Source organism: Vipera ursinii, assembly GCF_947247035.1.
Source record: "Vipera ursinii genome assembly, chromosome: 13".
NCBI lineage: Eukaryota > Metazoa > Chordata > Lepidosauria > Squamata > Viperidae > Vipera > Vipera ursinii.
This window is the reverse complement of record NC_139526.1, coordinates 1,896,978-1,922,785: the sequence shown is the minus strand read 5'-3', so window position 1 is coordinate 1,922,785 and position 25,808 is coordinate 1,896,978. Positions and strand designations below refer to the sequence as shown.

Here is a 25,808-nt window from a genome sequence, read left to right as displayed (position 1 = left end):
AGATGATTAGGGGCCTGCAGGCTGAAACGTATGAAGAACGGTTGCAGAAATTGGCTATGTCTAGTTTAATGAAAAGACGGATTATGGAAGACATGATAGCAGCATTCCAATATTTGAGGGATTGCCACAAAGAAGAGGGGGTCAAGCTATTCTCCAAAGCACCTGAAGGCTGGACAAGAAGCAAAGGATGGAAACTAGTCAAGGAGAGAAGCAACCTAGAATTAAGGATAAATTTCCTGACAGCGAGAACAATTAATCAGTGGAATGACTTGCCTCCAGAGGCTGTAGGTGCTCCATCACTGGAGGCTTTTAAGAAGAAACTGGACTGCCATCTGCCAGAAATGGTGCAGAGTCTGCTGCTTAAGCAGGAGGTTGAACTAGATGACCTATAAGGTCCCTTCCTACTCTGTTGATCTAAGGCCCAAGGTTCAGGACAAACCAACCACTCAAAAGGGATCATCGCTCAAAACGCAATCACTAAATGTCGCTAAATGCCAAACTGAATGGCCAGCTTGACCTGGGCACTCCCGGACCGGCTGACCTTTGAGCAGCCGGTCGTCTCTGCCTGGAATGGTGACTCAAATGGAAACATGCGTTGCCAAGCATGTTAAATAAGTTAGGCCTCAACCTGAGGTCTGGCAGGTCAAGAGAAAAAGATGTTGGCTAAATCTGGTTGGAAGGATGTTTATTGTGAGTCAGGCCAAAGAGGTTGACCAGATGCCTCTCCAGAAATCCCATCCAGCAAAGATGCTGGGGCTGCTTGTTGCAGGAAAGCTGCAGGAAATGTTGCACACCAGAGTGGGTCGAGTGTGGTTTGCAGAAGCAGCACACATAAAAGGCACAAAGGGCTTCAATCACATCAATGCAGTTGCCCTCTTGACTTTGTCAACCACATCTGCAGATGTGGAGGCCTTGCTAGAGACGGCAGCTGCCTTTTGTCAGGGCTGGCTGGGATGCCCTTCCTTCAGCCCAGCCACAGGGCAGATATTGCAAACTGCTCCCGATGCAAAAAGGGTAGAATCAGCAACATAAATTATTTGCAAGTTTTATCGGACTTTGGGTCAAACCCCAGTCCTCCTATTCTGGAAGTAACCCCCAATTTCTCATTACATTCTGCTCACTGATAAGGAGTGTTACACAACCTGCCCTTTTGCAAAGTTTGATTATCTAGCATCAAGGTTTCAGCAGGGGATCCCCAGCAAGATTTAAGATGGATTGGGGACGTGCATATTTGCATGGGATGCATTTTCATTCTCTTTTTTTCTGTTTTATTTGCTGACTAAAGGTGATAGTAAATTAAACGGAAATTTCCTGCCTCTGGATGCAGATCATAGATAGCACCAGCGTGTATCTGTGCCTGTGATCGTATATGCAACGTACAGTATGTGCAGCGCAATGCCCGTGTGTATATGCATCTCTGTCCTCCATCTACCACCTCCTACATGTGGCATTGCAGAAGCAACCCTGCATGTTTAGATAATCTTTGGTGACTGGGAAGCCGGGCTGAGTTGGAGCAGGGTAGCTATTTCCAGAAACTGTAAGCGCTTCAGCATTCAGTTGCTGTGATCCCCTTCTTGGCAGCTGCCTTTGTATGTGTGTGCGTTGGGGGGGTGTGTGCAGAGAGAGAAAATCCTCCAAGCAGGAAATCCCCTGCAGAGACACCCACGCCCTGCCCGAGTGGCTGGGGAGTCCCCGGCTTCAGGAATATTGGGGTGGCTTTACAAGGAGGGGCAGAGAAAGCCAGCGTCCCACAGAGCTCTTGGCAGCTGCCAGGAGCCTTGCAGGGCGTGAAAGGAGGGACCCAGGAATGCAAAGGCACAGCAAAAGCTCTCCAGTCAAGGACAAAAGGGAATGTTTGCACAATGAATTCATGGCAGGCAATCAGGATGCCAAGCTGGAGCATGTCAAGGGCAACCATGCTTTGCCATGGCAACCCAAACCCCAGTTTTCTTTCCTTGGCACCACAGAATTTTCTCACCCACCCCCTTTTTCAGGAACAGACTTGGGGCCGTTCTTAGCTTTGGGTGACCAGCTGATGCTCTGCCACAAGCAGCATTTTGATGCAAGGATTCTCCAAGGGAGGCTGAGGTAGCTGAATGAGGCAGACCCCCCCCACACACACACACGACCTTGCATGATTTTGACTCTGGGGAAATACATATTTTATGCTCCCCCCCTTCACCAATATTGCCCTTCCCAACTTGGCAAGTGGGATCCAAGGCTCTTTGGTTGCTATGGACACCTGCCCTCCATTAAGCTGGGAGTGGGGGGTTCAAGTGCTGTCCCTCCACAGGGAAGCAGTGGGGCAAGGAGGCAAATACTGGTTTGCCCCATAAAATGTGGAGAAGTGAAGAAAGATTCGGGCATCTTGCTTTCAAATCGGCATTACCAATAAAAAAATTATTTGCGGCTTGGGGTTGAACTGTGGAGTCCTTGGTGCTCTCTGAAGCTGGTTGTTTTCTTGGTGATCATTACCAATTAGGTAACATCATCAATGCACTAATTAATATCAACAGCACTGGTGATGTTACCTACTTGGGTAAATGAAACATCTGCAAAAAAACAATCAAGCTCAGAGAACACAAGGATCCCACAAAATGGCACTGTGATTTTGCAGCTGGAGAAATCAATCGCGGCAGTTTCTATTTCAGCTCCTGGGTCAGCTTCAGCCTGTGTTTTCTTTGGGGGGGGGATGCCTTTTGCAAGAGAACCCCTGCTATGCACGCAAGAGAGCCCCAGTTCAGCTCCATCGTTGCTCCTACAGGGGACCTGGGTGGAGCTAGAAGAGGTACTCCCTGGCGCAGCTACAGCCGACCTTTCTAAGTGACAGTTGGCCCACTGGACCGACTCAACTTCCAGCTGTGCACCCACCCCCCACCTGATTTGGAAGTTTGGGGGAATGGGGGAAACCTGAATACTCAACAGTTCCTGAAGCACCGGAAAGAGCACCAGAAGGCAGGACAAGAAACAGCAGATAGAAATTAATCAAGGAGAAAAGCAATCTTGAAATAAGCAGAGGTTTCCTAATGGCGAGAAGAATAAACCGGTGAAATGGCTTCCCTCCAGAAGTTGTGGGTAGTCCATCACTGGAGGCTTTGAAGAAGAGACCGGGCGGCCACTTGATATAGTCTCTCCTGCTTGAGCAGGGGGTTGGACTAGAAGACCTCCAAGGTCCCTTCTAACACTTATTCTGCTAAGGTTCCTTTTAGCAGCACAGCCGAGTCATTCCCACAAAGAAGCACCTTTGCAACTTCTTCCCCATTGATGTCTCCAGCCAGGACTTTTCAGTCACACCACTCTTCCAAGTCATGCCCCCAATGCTGCTGGAACAGGTGTGACCGCGAGCACCGTGCACCTCCCCGAGCAGGTAAGGGCTTCTATCTCGTTGTAGAGGCCAAGGTTAGAAGGTAAACAACCCAGCAGAAAATATGCAGGGTCAACTGTTCCAATGTCTGAAGAATTTGGCAGCTGCTGAACCATCCCAATAAAAATAATTTATCAGCCTCCTAGTCCTTCCCAAGTATCTCTTTGAAAGCAAAGGTGAGAGCAAATCAGGGAGGGACCAAAGGGCAATGCAATTTGTTTGACTTGTCTCATTCATCGGCATCATGACATTCACCTTGTCAAAGGTGCATTCCAGACTTTCAGACTCAACGCCAAGCAGCCACGGATCAGATGGGCAAGTGCCTGGGCCAACGGTGGCCACTGCTGACAGCAGCTGAGCCGTGAGCCTTCACTGGACCCTCCAGGAGGGTCACGTACAGAGCCGGAAGCAACTTCTTTTGACCCGCTGCTGCTCCACTCTGGCCTTTGGTGACTCTTGACCGTACTAGCTGTCGACAGACCATCCTCCTCCAGCAGCTCCTCCACCCCCACGGAAGTGCTGCCCCCTTGCGGTCCTTGGGGAACCGCTAAGTTAGGCCAGGTGCAAGGGAGCAGCCCACCTCTAGAGGTCTCCCTACCGACAGAAGCCGCTGCCTGGAACAAGGTTTTCATTCTCCTAATTCAATCCTCTTATCCTCTTTGCTTCCCCAGTTCTCATACAGGCCACGCCACTGGGCGCCACCAGGCCACTTGCCCTGTTCTGATGCAGGAAACTCCCAGCCCCCAAGAAAACACCTGCCTGCTGCCTCTCTGGATGAGTCACTGTAGCTCCCAGTCCACCCGGGTTAACTGGAAGAGAACTTGGGAAATGGGAAACAGGTTCTCTTGGTTGAAATCTGAACTTCTGAGGAATCACAGGGCAGCCTCTGGAGCCCTCAAGAGCCACAGAGGTTGGCCAGCAGGGCACACACACAGTCACAACACCCGTCCTCATCATTCCTTTGCACTTATCCTGCTCCCAGACCCACTGCAGGTTGCTGGTTACCTGTCACTTAATCATTAGAAAATTGAGAATTCCTGGGCTCCACAGGCTGGTGAGCCCCATGTTTACAATGTCAGAAGGCCACCATTCCCTGAAAGCAAACTGGGGGGGGGGGGCTGCCTGTTTCGTCTATCATCTCAGCCCACCCTGCATGAAGGAAGTACTCAAGGAAAGAATGGAGGAGTCATCGAGAGGGAAAATGGTCATACACTTTCTGACTCTTTGTAAATAAAGGGGAATACAAAACTAGGTGGGACACGGAGTCTGGGTGCCAATGGAAACATTTGCAACAGGTTGATGCTTACAGGTCTCAGGTTAGGAATCAGAGGCTCTGGGGTCTGACAGAAGAGCCCCACCAGCGTGCCCCAACTGGCAGAAGGAAGCCTTTGGGGTGAACCTGGTTAGGGTCTTGAGTGCCAGTTAGCTTGTGGTTAGCCCCTTTCGGAGGCCACTCTGGGAAGAGCGCTTGTTTAATCTCTCTGAAGGCAGGAAGAAAATGGGCCAGGTGATCAAAGGACAAAGTCAGGGAGGAAAATTCTGGGGAGGGGGGGGGGATTCTGCTTCCAGCAGGGGAGGGGAATTCCTTTAGGTTTATTTATTAAACTTCTATACCGCCCTTCTCCCAAAGGACTCAGGGCGGTTGTACAGGGCAATAAAATACTACATACAAAAGTTAAAAGTAAAATTAAATTAATTTAGCCCTAACAATAAATAGTTAAAAATAAACCCAAACCCTTAGTCCAGGCCGGTCTGTTCAAACAACCAAGTCTTCAGGTCACGGCGGAGAGAGCGAAGGTCGGGAGCCATCCGGAGCTCAACAGGCAGTTGATTCCAAAGGGCTGGCGTGCCCACAGAGAACGCCCTCCCCCTGGGGGCCGACAGCTGGCAATCCCTGGCCGACGGCACCCTGAGGAGACCCTCTCTGTGGGAGCGCACAGGGCGAAGGGAAGTTGAGGTTGAACTAAGGGAAGTAATTCCCTTTCCTGGAGAGGGAGGAAATGTCCGTGCGGTGGTGCCGTCCGGCACTTTGGGCCCGCTGCATTGGGGCACCCAGAGTCTAGTTCAATCAAATGATTGTTGGAGTTATCAAAAAAAGGCACGAAACAGCTTTACAAAACTTCACCATTTATTAACCCTCTCAGGGCCGGGAGCGTGTCTCCATATAGCCAGCACAAGCTGCAGCTCAGAGCCAGCAGAATTTCCCCCTCCATGAGAGTGAGAGCTTCCCAGACTGAAGCCAGCCCTCGGAAAGCGGAGTCCTACGGAAGACGCCCAGAAACCCAAGGCAGAAGAGGGTGAAAATGCACCGGGAACATTATTTCAGAAAGGAAGAAAAACGCAAGACGCCAGGGAGGAGGAGGGGGGCCCCTAAGCATTGCCGACGGCAAACGGGGACCCCTTCCCTGCCCCGGTTGAAATCCTCAGCCCAGTTCTGAGGCAGCCGGCAAGTCGAGGAGGGCAACAGCATCACTTGCACATCTAGAAGAAATCTGAATCCCTTTCCATTCATAGTATTATTTTTTAGAAAAACCTCTACAGAAGGGAGAGACTCGCTTGTTTTTCAGCTGCTCACAAAAAGAGTAATTTATTCAAAAGGTTGTCACGTGCCACGAGGGGGGGAAGGAGGGTGCTTGCCAGCGCTCCAAGGCTCATCTTCGCCTGCAGGCACCTTCATGGGTACAGGGGGCAGCGGATGCATGCAGAGGCCCACCAGGAGGGGGCAGCAGATTCACCTGGAGCTCCACTGGAGCAAATGCGTCACAGAGTAATGCCTGCAAGGCCTGTAGAAAGATAGGGGAGAATTGGGGGCTTTCACATTTTTTTTAACCAGAAAAATCTGTTTCCCCAAACCCCAGATCAAAAAGCAAAGTACCGTATTTTCCGGTGTATAAGACTACTTTTTAACCCATGAAAATCTTCTCAAAAGTCAGGGGTCGTCTTATACGCCGGGTGCTGAAAATTTAGGGACAGGGCTGGCTGTAAAACCTGGAGCGGATCTCCCATTTAGTCTGCACAGGGAAAGCAGGACCAATTGGAGAAGAAGCTGCAGTCTGTGATTTTTTACAGGCTGGGGTCTGGGCGTCTTTCCTTCTAAAGTTGAAGAGCAGCTGTAGTATATCCCAACTTGAAAGGCAGGTGGGGAAGGCAGCAGCCAGAGCAGCAGCTTAGCTCTAAGGACACATTTGACTCAGGAACTGGGCGGCCTGGCTGGAAAACCTGGAGCGGATCTCCCATTTGGTCTTTTTTTAAAAAAAAAATCCCATTTATATCCTGCCCTTCTCCGAAGACTCAGGGTGGCTTACAATTTAAAGCACAAATCAATGTGCTTAGCAATAGCCTTCATTCTGTGTATATGTCTGTTTATTAGGGCTTTCACACACCCCAAGCAGCATTATTACAAAGTCAGCTTATTGCCCCCAACAATCTGGGTCCTCATTTTTTACCTACCTTGGAAGGATGGAAAGCTGAGTCAACCTTAAGCCTGGTGGGATGCGAACCTGCACTAATTGCAGGCAGCTGGTGTTACTTAAGGCTCTGCGCAAGGAAAGCTTTAGAGTGAATTAGGAAAAGTGAAAAAGTGAATTAGGAAAATAGGGAACGGTTGCTGGAATTGGGTATGTGTAGTTTAACGAGGAGAAGGGTGAGGGGTGACATGATAGCAGTGATCCAATATCTCAGGGGCTGCCACAAAGCAGAGGGAACCAAACTATTCTCCAAAGCACCTGAAAGCAGGACAAGAAGCAATGGATGGAAACTAGTCAAGGAGAGAAGCAACCTAGAAGTAAGGAGAAACTTCCTGACAGTTAGAACAACTAACCAGTGGAACAACCTGCCTCCAGAAGCTGTGAATGCTCCAACACTGGAAGTTTTTAAGAAGAGACTGGACAGCCATTTGTCTGAAATGGTATAGGGTTTCCTGCCTTAGCAGGGGATTGGACTAGATGACCTCCAAGGTCCCCTCCAACTTATTATTATTATTATTATTATTATTATTATTATTATTATTATTATTATTATTATTATTATATTTTAATCCACTTGCACTGTTTTATGTTTACATGTTTGATGACAAACAGCCTTATGTTTATAAGTGACAGTTTTCCTACTAAGCACCTGCATGTCATAAGGATTTGAATTAAAATTACCATATTAAAATCAAATCTGATGTTTTTTAATTTTTATTTGGTGTGCGTTGGAAGAGGGGTAGTCTTATACGGCGAGTATAGCCCAAACCCTATAATTTAACAGGAAATGTAGGGGGTCGTCTTATACGCCCAGTCTTATACGCCGGAAAATACGGTAACAGAAAAAACTCTGTAATCTGGGTGAACATTTTTTGCCCTCAGATTCCCCTAGAAGCCCATCAAACTCTCAGCAGAATCTTCCAGTTCCTCCCAATGCAATCCAAAAACCCTCGTGTAAGCAAAACACTTGCCGGGAGCACCAAGGTGAGCTGAGCCCTTACTGGCTTTTGCAAGGAGAGTCACGGGCAAATGCTGGGTCTGAAGGGAGATGGCTGAGATTGTCCACTTGGCTCCGGACAGCTGCTCCTGGTGAGCAGACCGCCATTTTTAAGGTTGGCTTATGAATGGAGTGCTGGGAGTTGGGACTACATCAAGCTCACACTTGCAGAGCAGCCTCAACCGAGCCTTATATCTTAATCAGCCTATTGCATTATTTTATTTTTTCTATATTGGAGAAGGGCGGTATATAAATATTATTAAATAAATAAATAAATAAATAAATATTTGACCAGCAAGGTTTTACTGTATTCATTGGATAGGTTTCTGTGTCCTTAAAGAAGATAGCATAAATTTGATTTTAAATGTTTTAAAAAGATGATTTTAGGACCGTGAAGCGAAAGGATGCTTAGTGTATGGATTTTGAAAAGTTAACAACGGATTAAGAGGTCAGAGGGATTTGGAATTATAGCTTTGAATTATTTAAAGATATTTTTTCTTTTTTTTAATGTTAAGGAGACCTTGAAAACTGGGCACTAGAGCCAGAGGGTAAAGAAAACGGAGCTGAAATCCTTAGTACAAACTACTGAATACCTTAGTATAAATTTTTGAATAGTGCAAGCTTTTGGACAAATGGATGGAATACATGTCGAAATTGATAGAGCACGTCCTTATGAAGTTTTAAAACAAGAATGGGCTGCAATGGATGGCAATGAAATTAAATGGAAGGGGGATTTAAATGTAATACAAATGAATATGATAGATGACTTATTCCCTAAAGGAGATGAATAGATATTAAACCAGGAAGCTAATCTAGTGTTTTTTTCTTCTGGATATACAAAAGAGCTCTGCTAAAATTTGGAAGGGCTTCTTTTGACAACAAAAGGATAAATTTTACTTGTTGATACAAAAGAAATCTGTTCTGAAAAATTATTGCTTCGAAACAGATGATCAGCAAATTACCTCTGGGCCTCTTTTTGAACGGTTTAAAGATTTTTTTTAAAAAAAGTATTTAAATAAGGTTTGTAAGATCGGCTTGTTCAGCCAGAGTTAAAACAAATAGTTATATTTGCCTTTATGGGGCTTTTACTGACAAAACACTGACATGCCTTTTTACTTTGTTTTCTTTACCTAAGCCAGGGGTAGGCAACCTCAGCTCTTTTAGGACTCATGGACTTCAACTCCCAGAATTCCTCAGCTGACTGAGGAATTCTGGGAGTTGAAGTCCATGAGTCATAAAAGAGCCGAGGTTGCAAAGAGAGATTATTTTGAGACAGTCACAGCTCATAAAATTACTTTTACCTGCTGAGATGAAGGGGAAAGCTGCTTCTTTTTTATGTCTCTCTTTTCCCTTTTCTTGTATTTTTCTATATATTTAATACTTATATTGATTTTTTTCCCTTTCATTTATAGCTCTTAATAAAAATTTGGGAAAAAAAATCTTGACTCTAAGCCAAGACACGTGTGGACCAACGGCCTCCAGGCAGAGTAACAAGCTAGGTGTTTTCCCAAATGCCAGCCGTCTGGAACGGTCCAGGATCAGACGGCCTGTACGAGTCCTCCAAGCTCGGAAGAGGAGAGAGAGAGGAGCCTACCTAAGTTCTGGGAATCCTTGACAGCCCAGCACAGGCTGTAATGTTGCATGAGCTGCTCAAACGGCTCCTTCTCATCCAGGAACTCAAGTGCCTCGATCCTGGAAGGAAGGAAGGAAGGAAGGAAGATGACGAGAGAGATGATAGCAGACGCAAACGGTACTTAGGAGAGGAAGGAGCTACCAGGATGGACTAGAGCCAGGGTCAAATTCCTAGCTAGGTCCAGAGCTCACCGGGCAGCTTCGAGCCAGGCTTCCTGACACGGATCAGCCCAACCCAAAATTCAAGACTCTGACAGGAGTCGGACGTTTCAGGACTCCTATGGGGGCCAGTCCAGGGAGCCCAGCAGAGGAGCCTGGTGGTGCCCCTGAACTGCTCTATCACCATCTGTGAGTTGGCGAGCCACATTAATAGAACGGGTAACAAACCAAAAGTTCTGAAATTTGGTTTCCACTCCAAGTTTTATACTACAGTTATCTTCTTCCATCACAGTTTCTGAACAACGAAGAATGGATCATCGACGTGCCCTCTGTGAGGGCTACAGAGTACCATAAAACCAACACAGCCAAAGTTTTGCTCAATAAAGCCCAGCTTGTGTCCCCAAGGTTAAGACGTTTTAAACTGGGGTTCAATGGAAGCCCTTAAGGCACACACCCCAACATTGCTGTATTTACCAAAAACCTGGGCCAAAGTTTTATATTAGTTTTGTTCCTTTTTCTACCAGCATTTGCAGGTTTCATTTCCTCGCCAAAGTGGGTAGCTGACATGATCAAAAATGGCCCCACTGACCATTTTTACTATTTTAAAATAGCAAGCTCGCACGGTGTATCGGTTTTTAGCTATAAAAGCGCACTATAAAAAATGGCATGTGATCAGACTCAACGTCATTAAAGTGCATTTCAACAGCTTTAGACTGATTTAGTTCAAATACAGTATATTCAGTCATACTATATTAAGTGTACACTTAATTAACTGATTACAAAGTAATGTAGCTCAATTGATAAACCCACTGCTGTCCTTTTCCTCTTTTATACTAAAGGTAAAGGTTCGCCCGCACGTGTGTGCTAGTCGTTTCCGACTCTAGGGGCCGGTGCTCATCTCCGTTTCAAAGCCGAAGAGCCAGCGCTTGTCCGAGGACGTCTCCGTGGTCATGTGGCCGGCATGACTGGACGCCAAAGGTGCACGGAACGCTGTTACCTTCCCACCGTAGCGGTCCCTATTTTTCTACTTGCATTTTTACGTGCTTTCAAACTGCTTGGTTGGCAAAAGCTGGGACGAGTAACAGGCGCTCACTCTGTTATGCGGCACTCCAAGATTCGACCCGCCAAACTGCCGACCTTCTGATCGACAAGCTCAGCGTCCTAACTCACTGAGCCACCGCGTCCCTGCTCTTTTATACTAGGTAGGCACAAAGTAGCTTTTCAGATGCTTACCTTTTTAAGCATTGTATTACTGCCAGGGGCCCACAAAACTGTTCCAGCAGAGTCAGCAGCAACTTCTTAAAATCATGCTTTCACTTTTCTGTGCTTTTAATTCCACAAGGCTATTTGTTTTGAGGCTGACAGAGACTTCCCAGGGCATTCCATCAGCTTCTGCCAAGTCTCATAGTTATGGTGAGACCAAGGAAAAGCCCTGGGACTGGCAAATCCTTTTCAAAATCTACCAGGACAATTATCTGATCTGAGCCTATATGGAGTAAACCAAACATAGCTTTGCAAACTCTTATGTTATAAAACTTTAAATGTGGATGAATCTAAGTTATTTGTAAAGAGGCTTGCATCATAGTGTCATCATAGAAAGAACATAAATTGTCTGTTAAATAGAACATAATTATGTACCTCTGTTCTGTTCTATTTAACAGACATTTGTGAATAGCTCTGCAAATTACCATTAAAACATGTTTTCATTGTTCCTTTCTACACCAAAGGGCCAATATTTATTCATTGATAACATAATTGTAATCCCAATGTCAGATATGCAACCAAAAGGCCTTAAGAGCCAAATTTCTCCAAACAGAGCAATTGCTGCCTTTCTCCCTGATAATAAGACTAAAATTTATTTCCAGATCATGCAGTATTCATTTGTCCAACATTTCCTATTAATGTAAGAAGCGTCGGTAAGAAGCAGAAGTGTCAAGTACAATATATATGACTTAGTCATATCCTCTCCATTATCATCCTTGCTTTACAACTCACTCGCTCTCTTTTTACCTAAGAAACCCATCCAATGTTTTCAGTCCATTAAGAAAAATACAAGTTCTGGGTTCTCCGAGTATCAGTTACCCACTTTTAGAGGAGGGAAGAGATAGAAAACCTGGGCCTGATGGAACAAACTGCAGAAAACTTTGGCAAAGGTTTTGGTTGTGGATGTGCACTCACCAATTCAGGAACAGAACGTTCCGTTGAACCCTGGAATGTTCCGTTCCCCCTCCAGAGCTTGTCGTTCCGGGGGCAGATTCCTGAAGTTATCAGTGAGTTCTGCACATTCCTAGTTTGGGGTGAATATAACAATGTTGAGCTTTTAGATACTGCATCTGAATCCTGATTTGACATCTTGGTACCTTTAAACAGTAGGATAACCAATTAAGGCTTACTGGAACAAAAAGTATAAAACTATTATTACACTTTGGTGCCAGCTGAGGCCATATTGGTTCTCAGGTGGTCTGCAGTGTTTGTACTCACTTTTAGGTGGGTGCAAAACCTTGGCTTGCTGGAGCAAAAATGCTACAAAACCAAAGAGTATTTTAGAATTAATTTCCACTCCACAACTCTTCGGCTTATATGTAGGATACTTCAGGGCTTAGCCTGTCCTGCTTTTCAACATCTACAGTACAGGGATCCACTGAGATGTTTCATCCAAGATCAAAGAATCAGCGGCATTCAGAAGAATTGGACATGCATTCTGGAGACACCCCTTGACCCATTTCTCCTCTCTGGAGACCCAGATGAGCTCAACAGTGGGAATGCTTCTGCTCACTGGGTTCGACACACCAATCAACCTCACCTGGCAAAAACACACTGGCTAAGACAGGGCTCTTCAAACCTGGCCCTTTTATGACTTGTGGACTTTAACTCCCAGAATTCCTCAGCCTGGGTTAAGACTACACTGCAGGATTCTTGTTTCCCTGTCTTCTAAGTCTGGCAGTTTTAGGAGTTAGGTAATTTAAAAATACATCAATTTTGTAGCAAATGCATCATAATTGACATGGAAGTAAATTATCTATTCCCTCCCAAATTCAGTTTCAGGTGACAACCCCTGCTTTGGAACAAGGCTGGTTCAAGTACTGCAATCCCTCGTTCAGCCTGATCTTGGGCCTTCAGATCAGCACCAGGCGCCTCACTCTGGGGCCTGTCCTTCAGCACGTTCAGGCTGGGAGGGCTTAAGGTCAGAGTACCTCCAGCTATCCCACCAGGCACGTGGCTGATTCAGGGCTACCTGCCATCTTTTTCTATCGCAAACAAACACGTCAGGTTACCCTAGCATGCACTGCAGCTACCTAGTTTTGCATATACACTATATATTATACTGTAATTTTAAAACCATGTTATCAGTATCACCACTATCAATCTCTGTGGTCTTTGTCATCATTATCACCTCGGCTCAAACCGTAGTCAGAGGAAGGCCTGTCCACTGAAGGTCACGCACAATTGTTTACTGTGCTGCTTCAGTGCAAGTTAGCAGATACGATTTTTTCTTTAATTTTCCAATCTAGGGCTGAGAGGGAGGGACCAGCCTGGAGTCCCCCAGGGAATTTTCTGTAGGGAATTTCAATGGCTGAGGAAACACTAGGCCTCCCTCTTCCTGGTCCAGCACCTTCACCACTATCTATCCATTACAGAGTATTCTTGTCTTCTCTCCCCACCCACCCCCCCGCACCAAAAGAAACCCCAGTGGGGTGGGGTGGGCTGAGAGTGTCGCTGGCACAAAGCCACCTGCCCAGCAGACTTTCATGCTTAAGGCAGGATTAGAACTCACCGTCTCCTCGCTTCTAGGCCAGCACCTTCACCACTACTCCAAACTAGCTTTCACATGCTTTGTGTGAACAGATATACTAACATGCACACGCATGTCTGCTCTCTCTCTCTCTCTCTCTCTCTCTCTGAATAAAAACAGCACAATGAGGAGCTTACCTTTTGATCTCATCGGGTGGCAAACACTGATAGACCTTCAGCATATCAAGACCATTTACTGTTTCCCAGCCATGTTGCAGGAATCGTTCCTTCTGCGAATGAAATGCAGTAGAAAAATCTGTTAAAGGCAAATTTTCCAGGACTCAAAAAGAAGATAAATCAGTCAAAAGGTTACCTCACATTCAGCTTAATACTGTAGTTGGGCAAAATACTAGAACAGACTGCCAAGCAGTGGGTCTGAAAGTTCTTAGAACAGGATGTTACCACGCAGACTTAACAGTCTGAAGGATCTAGGAGGGTTTAGCTTTGAAAATTCCTTTTCAATTTTCAAAAAAAAAATCTTTTTTTTTAACCTTTAAACTTCTGAAAGGGTGTCGCAAAGAAAACAATCAAGACCTGCTCTCTCGCTCTCTCCCAATAATGGATAAAATAATGGATAAAACTTCCAGGAAAGCAAAACCTGGTTGAACATCATGAAAAATCTCCTCACAGAAGGAAGAGTTCAAAAACAAAGCAGCATTTAAGGAAGTGCTGAACTGGCCCCTCTCAGGGACACGGTCCCTTTAGATTCCGGCTCTCCCTCTTGGCAGGGGCTCAAGTGGCCCTAACCAACTCGACCGTCCCAAGGAGAAAAACAGCGCAGCTCTCGGACTAAGAGGGGCACAAGGCCAGTCAGCTGGATTCTATAGAACGTCAGCACGAGCAATCCCCTTTCCTCTCCAAAACGAGGCCTATTACGGCAAGGGCCCCCGACCGTTTGGCCGCCAGGGACTGGTGCTCCGGACTGGGAGGGGCACGGTTTCGTGTGCTGCCTGGATCCTGCGCATGCACGGATGGGGCTTTGCTCGCTTGTGTGGCCCAGTTTCTGGCGGGACATGGAGCGACCCGGGGTTGGGGACGCCTGTCTTATGGGATGGAGCACGCAGGGCAAAGTACTTGGTGAAGTTGGGACCTGAAAGTGGGCATTACAGTTTGGGCAAAGCCCTCTTCTTTTATTGGAAGTTTACCAAGCTGAGTCCCATTGTCCAGGAAATCTGACCTGGGTCTCCAGAGATCTGCAAGCATCTGCACCAACCAGCTCACACTGCTTGCTCTGCAAGTTCTCAATCATGATCTGTCCAAAGCGGTCGGCCATATTCACCTGGAAAGGGCACAAGAAGGGTACCTGCTTTCTCTCCGTTTAGAGCACAAATGAGCATCTACCCTGTTTCCCCGAATATAAGACCCACCCAGAAAATAAGCCCTAGCCTGATTTTTTGGCTTGCACCTAAACATAAGCCCTACCCCCAAAATAAGCCCTACTTAAGAGCCCGCCTGCTCCATCCCACCATCTGGTTGCTCGTGGTCGCAATGGGGCAGGGTTATCAGCACCGGTGCCACAGTCACGAGGTGAGGCAAGGCAAGTGTGTGTGGGGGGGAGCTGCCCCACGCACCCCAGGGCCCCCGCAGCCAGGCCACTCCCCACTTGGCATCCTACCTGCCCGTCCAATGACCCGGCTCTTCTCTTTCGCTCCCCTCCCGAGCCGAGACCGCCTCCCCCTCGGTCTCCAGAGCTGCCACCATTGAAACCATACAATGCAGGCGGCGAATGGGGAGCCGGCAGTGCAACGAAACATGACGCAGAGACCCAGGACCCAAGCGGCAGGGGGAGGCAGCTGCAGGTGATTGGCAGGGTCAGTGGGGACAGAAGAAAGCCCCTCCAGCGGTGGACGTGGCTGATGCGCAGTGGCGGCCGAGGCCTTTCACCGTCACTCCCCCCTGGCTCCAAAATGTCAGAGGGGGACCCGCTAAAGCAATCGAGCCTCCCCTGCCCATCCTCCATAGCACGGCAGTCCGGCTCGGGAGGGGAGTGAAAGGGAAGAGGCGGGTCATTGACCAGGCGGGGGGAGGTCACCAAGCAAGGAGTGGCGCCCTGGGGTAAGTCAGTGTGGGGCATGTGGGGCAGCTGCACCCCCCACCTGCCTCACCTGGTGGCGGTGGCACCGATGAAACATGCGCTCTCCTGCCCCGTTGCGACCGCAAGTAACCAGATGGTGCGATGGAGTGGGCAGATGGCCGCAAAGTCAGACATCCCCCCAAAATAAGCCCTAAGGGGTCTTTTGGTCAAAAAATTTTTTTGGGGAAACACATTAACAGACTCTGCTTGCCCCAACAACAATCTGGAACACTGTTGGGCTTTCAGATTCACTTCTCTGAAATTCAACAGAATACCTCCAGCTTTTCAGGTTTCAGTGTAAACCCAAAAAGGCATTACGGAGCCGACTCGCTAAATTTAAGACAACTCTTAAAAGAGCAGCAGTTTTCAGCTCCACGTGGAACCCTGGAACTCCTGGCTGCTCCAGCAAGTGGTAGAAGGATGCAGTCATCATGCAACATTCAAGGTGTCCATAATCCTGCTCCACATGTATCTTTTTAATCTCTGCCCAGAACCCCCCTTTTGTTCTTAGATGCACCCCTAGAAACCAGATTCTCACAACTCCCAGCTGGAAATAGCAAATGCACTGGGCACTCGGGTAGCAGGTATCGCATTAGTAGTGACGGTTGTCGTAGACTTGTGATTTAAAGCAACAGCAATATGCAATGAGGGCCTTTGCACCAGAGCTTCCTGCTAGGTCAGGGGTGTCAAACTCAATTTCATTGAGGGCCGCATCAGCATTGCAGTTGCCCTCAAGGGGCCAGGTGGGTATGGCCAGGGTGGGTGTGGCCTACTGGGTGGGCGTGGCTAGAGTGCGTATGGCCTACTGGGTGGGCATGGCCAGCTCTACATCGTTCGCATCAAGGGTGCCTATGGGGGCTTGGGCAGGAGGGGGACAGATCTGAGGGTCTCTGGCAGGAGGAGGGTCTCTGGGCCAGGGCCAAGGCAGTGGGGGCCGTTCCCTCACTGTTTCCAGGATGGCTTCGTGGGTCACATGAAACCACTTTGTGGGCCGGATCTGGCCCCCGGGCCTTCTGTTTGACATGTCTGTGCTAGGTGGAACGTCCTGAGAGCTCAACTCTGCTTAGGCCTCAATAAATGCAAACAGATGGCAAAATCCAGTTTTTCAATTCCGTCTGAGAGTAAAAAAGGTAATTTCTTCCCATTCCAGAACACATAGCAGTGGGATCCCAATACTTGGAGGAAATCACCATTCTCAATACTTAAATCAGAACTTACTTACCTGACACTGCACAACTGCTGGATGTTATACAGGTTTAAAAAATAAAATAACATAATGCTCACAGAGCAACCCAGTATTACCCCAAATAATTGTCACCGCACTCCCACTCGCAAAAGGGTCAAATAACACTGAAAATTGGAAACATGTCCTATGTCAGGGGTGTCAGACTCAATTTCATTGAGGGCCGCATCAGCATTGCGGTTGCCCGCAGGGGGCCGGGTGGGTGTGGCCTGGGTGGGCATGGCCTACTGGGTGGGCGTGGCTAGAGTGCGTATGGCCTACTGGGTGGGCGTGGCTAGCTCTACATCTTTGGCATCAAGGGTGCCTATGGGGGACTGGGCAGGAGTGGGACAGATCTGAGGGTCTCTGGCAGGAGGAGGGTCTCTGGGCCAGGGCCAAGGCAGTGGGGGCCATTCCCTCGCTGTTTCCAGGATGGCTTCGCGGGCCACATGAAACCACTTCGCGGGCCGGATCTGGCCCCCGGGCCTTGTGTTTGACATGTCTGTCCTATGTTGAAAACCAACAATTTTATGAGAAAAGGGTTTGTTACCCTGGATCACTATAAATAGCGTTTTCATTTCCAGCTGTAACTGGTTTCATACCCAAAATTGCAGTATCAAGTCTGTCACCTGCATTTTTCCTAAGAGGTTTCTCCCTTTTTATAAAGATGCAGCTTGCACCATTGTTAAAACACCAGCATGTTAAAACTCAATAATTAACCCAGTTTGAGAAGATCTCTGCTCTGGCACTGTAGGAAGCCACACAGAGATAGCCAAACTCAAACACAGACAAGAATAATGCCCTCTTGGGGGAATGGCTTTATAACCTCACCAAGCCCTAACCCTGAAGTAGCCATGCCCGCAAAGCAGGGCCTTTCTCTCCCTTTCCCACGATCTATTTCATACTTGGTTTGGGCGCTGAAATGGGCACTGGGGGAGACTCACCTGCTCATAATTGATAAACATGGCAGATTGAAAGGTGGTTGCCACCCACTTGATGAGGGAACTTGAATGCTCAGTGGTCATGTAGATCAGCACACATTCCGTCATCAGGAGCGTTGGCAAACTTTTAAACAGAGAAAGGAGAAAGGGCAAGGGATTGAAAAAAATTCAGGGTTCCCCCCCACAACTTCGATTCTAGGTACTGCAAGAAGTCCTGAAAAGATTGTCTTGTGTGTTCAGAAATCCCCTTTACACATTTATTTGAATTAGCCACCACCTGACTCCAGGCAGTGTGCCATAGAGCCAAGAATGTATGGCAGAATATGATAAATGTAAAAGAATAAAAGAGAAAGTAACGAAAACTAAGGGTGGCTCAGGGCAACTACAGCCACACCCCCTGGCTTTTCTCCCGGGTCCCCAACCAGCCGAGCCAGGCCCGGGAGAAAAGCCAGGCCGTCTTTAAGGGTTCCCTGAATGCCATCAGGGTGTGGGAGCCACCCAGAGATCCCAGTCCCCATCTTACTCTGGATCCATGTGGCATTTCTTCAGTTGTTCTTCTAGTCTGGGCAAGTCTCGAAGATCACCTCCAACAATGGCATATCGGCTGGTATCCAGACAGTGGGCATCTGCGCAGGAATCAACAGGGAGAGCCATTTTTAAATGCTCCCAAACTGAGGGCAATGACAGCCATGTCCGAAAAACCAAGGAAGGAACCTTGCAGGTCTTGCGATTTCCGCCTCCGAGGCTCTTTTTTCTCCATCCGGGGGAGAAGAGAGGTTGGCAAGCCCTTTTAACAGCTAATTCCTTCCAAAGGACTACCTGAGGAGCAGCCTCAAATGTCCACATTTTCCACTGAAGGAAAACTCTAAAGCCAGCCACAGATCCTCTGATACCTAACAAAAGTTGGAGGTTTGCTAAAGAAATGTGACAATATGAGGCTGTTCTTAAACACTACGGTACCAGTGCTGATAACAAGCCACTTAATGGGGGGCTGGGGTGGGGAACGCACAGATCAGTCTTAACATGAAGCAGTCAGAGAGCACCTACCGTGGCAGAAAAAAAGAAAGGCCAAGACCCCCATCATCAAGCAGGAAGCATGCTCCAAACTCCCGCATGAGTTCAGGTAAGAGAAGCCTAGCTCAGATCCTACATCCTTTCATCAGCTGCAGACACAAGCAGAGCACGCTGATTTTGTGGGGAAGGAGGGCCCTGGGGGCACTGAGCCCTGAAAGCCACAGTCCTGTGGAAGGACCTGTAAGCAGAGGATTTCCGAGGGGTTCTGATCCCAGTCCTAATCCTGGTTAGACCCTGGAAAAGAAGAAACTCCCCAGTACAAATTCACCCGTATCACTAGCTCCAGTCACGATGGGAGGCACTCCAGTGATGCCAGTGCAGGGGATGAGCAAACAGAGCAAAATCGTGTCTTTCAAAACAAGCCAACTGCCTGGATCCTAAAACCGACAAAGGTCTAAGGGAGAGGCTAGTTCAGAATTTTACAAATGAAATCCACAGAAACTTTTTCTTTTTTGTAGCACTGAATTCCTGTTCTGGTCTTGATCAGGGAGAGGCAGCCGCCTGCTTGACAACAAAAACAAGGGAAGAACAAACACCCTCACTTAGCCCGCAGGGGAAGCGGAGAGAAGTCTAGAAAAGCTGCCCGGCTGGAACAGGGACTCACCTATGAGAAGAGTCTCCCCTGAATGGCTTTCCGTGATCGGTTTGGAGAGAGGAGGTTTTGATCTGTAAAGGACAAAGAGAAAAGAGAGCCCAGGAGTCAGCAGGGAAAGCCTCATTGTTCCCACGCTCTGGACTTCCTGAACACAAGCTAAGAGAGCGGGCTGCAGGACCACCCTCGGCAAGGACCAAGTAACAGAAAGAAAGTAGAGGCCGAACGTCACTGCTGTGCTTGTCTGAATCGAAGGGACTTTCCCAGAGACAAACATCGGCAGGCGATGCCGGACAGGAAAGGCAAAGAGCCTTGGTGGAGCAGTGGGCTAATGCCTCCTTAAGTAAGACCAGCTGCCTGCCATTAGTGCAGGTTCGCATCCCACCAGGCTCAAGGTTGACTCAGCCTTCCATCCTTCCGAGGTAGGTAAAATGAGGACCCAGATTGTTGGGGGCATTTAAGCTGACTTTGTAATAATGCCGCTTGGGGGTGTGTGTGTGAAAGCCCTAATAAGCAGGCATAGACATAGAATGAAGGCTACTGCTAAGCTTGTAAGCCGCCCTGAGTCTTCGGAGAAGGGCGGGATATAAATGGAATTAAAATAAAAAATAAATAAAAATAAAAAGTCAACAGAGATGTTTTCAGGAAGAAGAAAGACGGTGCAATCCTCACTGTTCAGAATAAATGTATCCACTGCAAATCTGTACGGCGGAAATCACAGGTAATCCTCGACTTGCAACCACAATTGAGCTGAAAATTTCTGTTGCTAAGTGAGAGATTTCTTAAGTGAGTTTTGCCCCATTTTACGACCTTCCTTGCCAGTTGTTAAGCAAATCACTGCAGTTAAGTTAGCAACACAGTTGTTAAGTGAATCTGGCTTCCCCGAGGATTTTGTTTGTCAGAAGGTTGCAAAAGGGGACCCTGGGACACCGCAACCTTCGGAAACGAGTCATTTGCCAAGCATCTGAAATTTGATCAGGTGAGCCTGGGGATGCTGCAATAGTCCGAAGTGTCAAAAATAATCACGTCATTTTTTCCAGTGCCTTTGTAACTTTGGAGTGTTACTAATTGAACTGTTATAAGTTGCAGACTACCTATAATTAGAAAAATTCTTTAAAAGTACTTTTAGACACCTTGAGCTTGTTTTGAAATCCCAGGATCATATAATTAAGGCCATTCATCCTTTTTTACCAATACAGACAACATTCAAGCAATTATCTCTCACCATCCCGCTGGATGCATTCCAGGCAAACATTTATTAAGGAACAGACTCCCTGGACCAGGGCTTGGCTATAAATCTCTGTTCGCAAACCAAACATTGCTTAACCTGGCTTGAACCTATCAGGATTCTCTGACACTTAAGCTAGACAATTAGTTTACAGATATTATTAGAAAGTAAGCATATTTTCATGCTTGTCTTTGAGAGTTTGCTTTTACATTTTAAGAGATCTGCATTATAATATAGTTTTAATAATGTTTACATTTTCTAGATATATTTCTGATTATTACGGCAATACTTTGGTCTGTGCTAATTCTTAAACCCAATAAAATATGAAAGTATTTTTATAGATATAATTGACTTATTGCATTTATAAGCCAAGGCTATCCTATTTAGATATCTTACAGTAATTAGGATGTGCATGTAGGACATTATTATAAACTGCTGCATAATTATTTGTGGTCATTTTTGCATGTCTTTATTTTTTATTGCCTTCTCTGGCAGCATGATGCAAAGAATAAGAATTATCTCCTTTGTGTGCGAAAGGCAGATTTCCTGTTACTTGTTTTGCTATCAGATTGAACTGATTATCTATTTGCTTTTAACTATGTGAGAACTTGCTTTCACAATTATTTGATTGAAGGAAAAATTCCTGCTTTATTTAAAACAATCTTCTGCAAAGTAATCATAGCAGCTTTAAAGAAAATCATTATGAAATTATAAAGTTCACCTTCCTATTTTCAGATTAACTCCAAAAGAAAAAAAAGACCCCCATCCACTTCAACTTTAGGTGACAGCATCTACAAGTCTATGAACTATCACCTGTCCAATATACTGACAAAAAGAACAGCACACTGCAACTACTATGCAGAGTTCTTGCTTTAGAGCAAACATGTCAAACTGTGACATAACACCACACAATGTATCTGGACTGTTTTGCCATTGCCAGCAATGTGGTAGGCATGGCTTCCGCGTGACACATCCGGCACACGGGCCAGCAGTTTGACACCCCTGCTTTAGCGCAAACAGGAGATGTGAAAAGACAGAAATGTACAAAAACTCCATCAAACAATCATAGTAGTACAGTCACATTTAATCAGGCAACATTCTAAAAGCGCAATTTGTAGGATAGCAGATAAGAGTTTACATATACTCCTTGTGTTACATATTTTCACAACAAAGCAATTAAAATGTGACTATTTCAGTATCGCTTCTAGTCATTTTGCTCTAAAATTCTTCTCCAAAGACAAATGCATTCATTCAGTTTCAAACATAACACAGATTCCAGCACTTACTTGATGTAATGAATTTTTCTTGAGACTATAGATGGAAAATCAACTTCAAAGTATTTCAAAGGAAGAAGATTCTCATCCTGAAAAGGGAGGAAAACATATAAATTCCAACATTTTCACTGAGGGCAAAAGAAACATCCCATAACTTTGCTTTAGGTTTCGACTTTTGTGACTGCTAGTCTAGGATTCTTGAATCACAGTTAGACATGTCTTTCTCCTGCTCATACTATATTGCTAAACCTAATCCTCCACCTATACTAAGCAAAAAACTGGAAAAAATATGGAAGCAATGACCCAATCCCCAATAATTTGCTCGAGAGATGTTAGATGGACTGATTTACCCTCTTCCTGGCAATCCTATTCAAGATCACTGATTTACAATAAAAGTAGATAAGGCTTCAAGGAGCAGGGTTTTTTTACTATCATGTGCACTCTGTAGATCAGACATGTCAAACTCACAACGTCACGTGACGTAATGCAACATATTGGAACCTTTTCGCCATTGCCGGCAATGGGGTGGGCACGGCTTCCAGATGACATGTCCGGCCCGTGGGCCGGCAGTTTAACACCCCTGCTATAGATCATGAAATGCTCAGCCATGACCAAGCTTAATGGCTGCAAGTTATTTTCTAGAAACTATTTTCACTGATACACACCAACAAAATGCTTTCTTTGTAAGCTACAGAGTGTCCTGTGAATTAGAACAAATAGCTGAATTCTCTGGAACATAAACCATGCTTACATTGTTTTGCTGTAAGATAGAAATCTGGTGTCCTTAAGATATTTTGGATGGCAAGCCCCATAATCCTTTGACTTCAACTATATTGGATGGAGTTGATGACGGGTGGCATCCAAATTATCTACAGGATACCAGTTTGCCTAACTTCATTATATAATCAATAAATTTGGAAAAAAAAAAACTAAAATCTTTAAGAAATTATAATTAGAGATCACACTTGACATAACATTGTACGTTATTTCACCTTTAATTTCCAAAACAGAGTATCCATGCCAGCACCAAGATTTATAATTTGGCAATTGCATTTTGTCTTTTCTAAGAAAGCCTTAAGTAAACGACCAACTCCCTGGACCCGTGCATAATACCCTTAGGAAAAGAGAAAAAAAACAATTAGTGGACAAATTTTAGCTTTGAAAACATTTGAAAATAATTTTGTTAGCTAGCTCCCATCCTCCCACCTCTCCTGTTCTTCCTTTTGCCATACGTTCATGAAGCAAAACAAATTGCCCCACACATATTTATTTATAACGTACCACGGCTGATTTCAGGTGCCTTCCTTTCTTTTGGATGGCTTACAAAATATTCAATGTAAGGGTCTTTCCAGTAACCAACACTTACAGCATATCTGACCACAGAAAGAAAAACAATGTTTTAACAAATTCCTATTCCACTGAAAACAAAATTCTACCCTATATGAGTATCAATCTAAATTAGAAAAGTAGGTCTTATCCACAGTAAATAAATTAGGCTAATTCATACTATCATTCCATGTTTAAAAGATGGGCAAGAGCCTCTTCAAAATATTTACGAATACTTTCAGAAGTGGCTGCTGGTCTGAACAGCAGGTAGGAGTGGAAAACTGTGGACTATCAATTCTAGGAGAAAACCACTGGATCAAAAATCAGGTTTGTACATATCTGGATGCAAGGAAAGCTAGCATAATAGGATTAGATAAAATACATGCTCATGGCGGAATGGAGAAAATGGATCGAATATATTCAGAATAAATATGGGACTAAAAAGTTTCATTTAGTATTTGAATAAGTATTAGTTTCACATGATGTATTATCAGTTATTCATTATTGGTTAGTAATTTAGTTATGTTTAAGGGGAGTTAAAGCGCGATAGAATTTAATATGCTTTTTTAGTTAGGTAGCATATTTTAGCTTAAGTTTGTAAAGTTAATACCCTGTATTCAGCTCTGGGAAGTGGGGGGGGAGGGTTAGGGAGGGCAAGGGGGAGGGGAGGGGGAGGGAGGGAGTTTATGTTATTAAAATTTTTTAAAACTTTTTAATAAAAAGAAAATAATACATGCTCATGGCAAAAATCAACATTACAGCATCCCCCTATAAATGTGTAAACAGCTTCTGTTTAAAAACATTAAGTGGGGTGCCCCAAAACATGGCACAATAACTGAGGCTATAATTTTTATTTATTTATTTAAATTCCATTTATATCCCGCCCTTCTCCGAAGACTCAGGGCGGCTTACAAGCTTAGCAGTAGCCTTCATTCTATGTATGTGCCTGCTTATTAGGGCTACTAACGGGAGGATAGAATGATTACTCTGTGGAACTCTGATTTGGAACATACAGAAATTCCTTAAACTGATGCTGGCGGAAAGTACCCTTCTCAATTTGGCAACCAATTCATGCTGTTTATTTATAACCAACTTGCGATCACCTACAATCCTAGTGCCCCCCCCATACAAACATTAAAAAAACTCCTCTAGATCAGCGTTTCCCAACCTTAGGAACTTGAAGATGCGTGGACTTCAACTCCCAGAATTCCCCAGCCAGCTATGCTGGGGAATTCTGGGAGTTGAAGTCCACGCATCTTCAAGTTCCTAAGGTTGGGAAACACTGCTCTAGCTGGCTGGAGAAAAAGTCAAGACGCCGCACTGCGGTCCAAATCTCCTTCCAGCGCTTAAGCTGGACTTGACTCTTCCCAAGCTGGGGCTAGGAAGGGCCAAAACAGCCCGAGGATCCCTCGGAGGAAAGGCCAGCGAGTCAGCGAAAGAGCGCAACCCAGTAAGGCGGACGTGTCGGGGCTCTGGCTGCGGGTGTCGCCTCAAATCGGGCCTCCTGCAACTGCAGCTGATCCGAGCTCCCAGGCGGCGTTAAACGGGATTACAACCCCCGTGGCCGGAGCCTCGGGCCTCAGACCTCCTCCTCGGGCTCCGGGGGGCTTTGGGACCTTCCTCCCTGGGATTTCCTAGTGGTCTCCCATCCCGGCCCGTTCGACGCCCCGGACTCGGCCAGGCGCCACGATGGCTCCCCCGATTCAGCGGGCCGCGCCAGGCCAGCGAGGGCTCCCCCCCCCGCGCGCCGCTCCTTCACCGCTTGCAATGGGAGGCGACGTCGCAGGTGTTCCGCACGGCCTCGTCGAGGACGTCGGTGCCCGGCAGGTCTCGGGAGGGGCCGGCCATGGCGGGCGCGGGTGCTCAGCGGAGGGGCGCGGGAGAGGAGCGCGGGCCGCCCATGCCGGGCCGAGGCCGCCGAGCTCCCCTCAGAGCGCGACGTCGCCGGCACCGGCCAGCAACGCGCTCCCCCATTGGCCGGGCCAGGAAGCGGCCCTCGGGAGGCTGGCCGAACGGGCGTTCTCCCCGCCCCTTTCTTTTCCTATTGGCGACGCTATTGCCGACACCCAATCAAAGGCGATACGCGCCTTATCGCGTGGTGAGAAAAGCAAGGTACGCCGGGAATTGTAGTCCTTCGCGGAAAGGGGGGGTGTTGTCTGCTAGAGGGCGGAAACAGCCCCTCGGCACCATGGGAATTGCAGTCTTACTCGCGAGACTATCGAGAAAGGGACCCAACGATCCGTGTACGTGGGGATCCGCGTAATGCTCGTTTCCCCGGCCCTGGAGAGTTCCCCCATTTGCGTCATCCAGTCACATTTATATACTGTAGTGTAATGTAGTGCATATAATATTGATGTTGATGTTTCTCAACCTGAACAATTTTAAGATTTATTTTATTTTAATCACATTTATATCCCGCCCTTCTCCGAAGGATGGAAGGCTGAGTCAACCTTGAGCCTGGTGGGATGCGAACCTGCACTAATTGCAGGCAGCTGGTGTTACTTAAGGAGGCATTAGCCCACTGCTCCACCGAGGCTCATGTATAGACTTCAACTTTCAGAATTCCCCAAACAGCTTGGGAGTTAAAATCCACACATTTTAAGGTTACTCGCATTAAGAAACAGGGGACGACAGAGAATGAGGTGGCTGGATGGAGTCCCTGAAGC

General features: G+C 46.5%; 1 protein-coding gene across 4 annotated transcripts; it reads right to left on the bottom strand.

Moving 5' to 3' along the window:
* Window positions 1–5,474: 5,474 nt before the first annotated feature.
* Window positions 5,475–25,135, bottom strand: LCMT1 (leucine carboxyl methyltransferase 1). 4 transcript variants are annotated; one of them, XR_014493721.1, is made up of 12 exons: window positions 24,902–25,135; window positions 23,098–23,189; window positions 22,809–22,930; window positions 21,829–21,905; window positions 19,327–19,388; window positions 18,172–18,274; window positions 17,652–17,772; window positions 14,589–14,690; window positions 13,550–13,641; window positions 12,101–12,142; window positions 9,423–9,520; window positions 5,475–6,147 (listed from the first exon to the last, which is right to left on the bottom strand). XR_014493721.1 is itself a non-coding variant. In XM_083373136.1 (11 exons), exons 1-11 carry the CDS (start codon window positions 24,988–24,990, stop codon window positions 6,125–6,127), a joined length of 981 nt encoding a protein of 326 aa, XP_083229262.1. In that variant the 5' UTR covers window positions 24,991–25,135; the 3' UTR covers window positions 5,475–6,124. The 4 variants fall into 4 exon arrangements, 1 of the variants encoding a protein (XP_083229262.1); XR_014493722.1 differs by lacking the exon at window positions 12,101–12,142 and adding an exon at window positions 11,798–11,906; XR_014493723.1 differs by lacking the exon at window positions 5,475–6,147 and adding an exon at window positions 11,798–11,906 and having other exon boundaries at window positions 9,468–9,520.
* Window positions 25,136–25,808: the final 673 nt, after the last annotated feature.

What these genes read in the sequence shown, in the direction of transcription:
- LCMT1 (XM_083373136.1), bottom strand. Translation starts at nt 24,990, where the DNA reads ATGGCCGGCCCCTCCCGAGACCTGCCGGGCACCGACGTCCTCGACGAG. An exon ending in AGAAAAATTCATTACATCAA is followed by an intron (nt 19,389 to 21,828) that starts GTAAGTGCTGGA and finishes TGTCCTTTACAG; the next exon opens with ATCAAAACCTCCTCTCTCCA. An exon ending in AAATGCCACATGGATCCAGA is followed by an intron (nt 17,773 to 18,171) that starts GTAAGATGGGGA and finishes TCTGTTTAAAAG; the next exon opens with TTTGCCAACGCTCCTGATGA.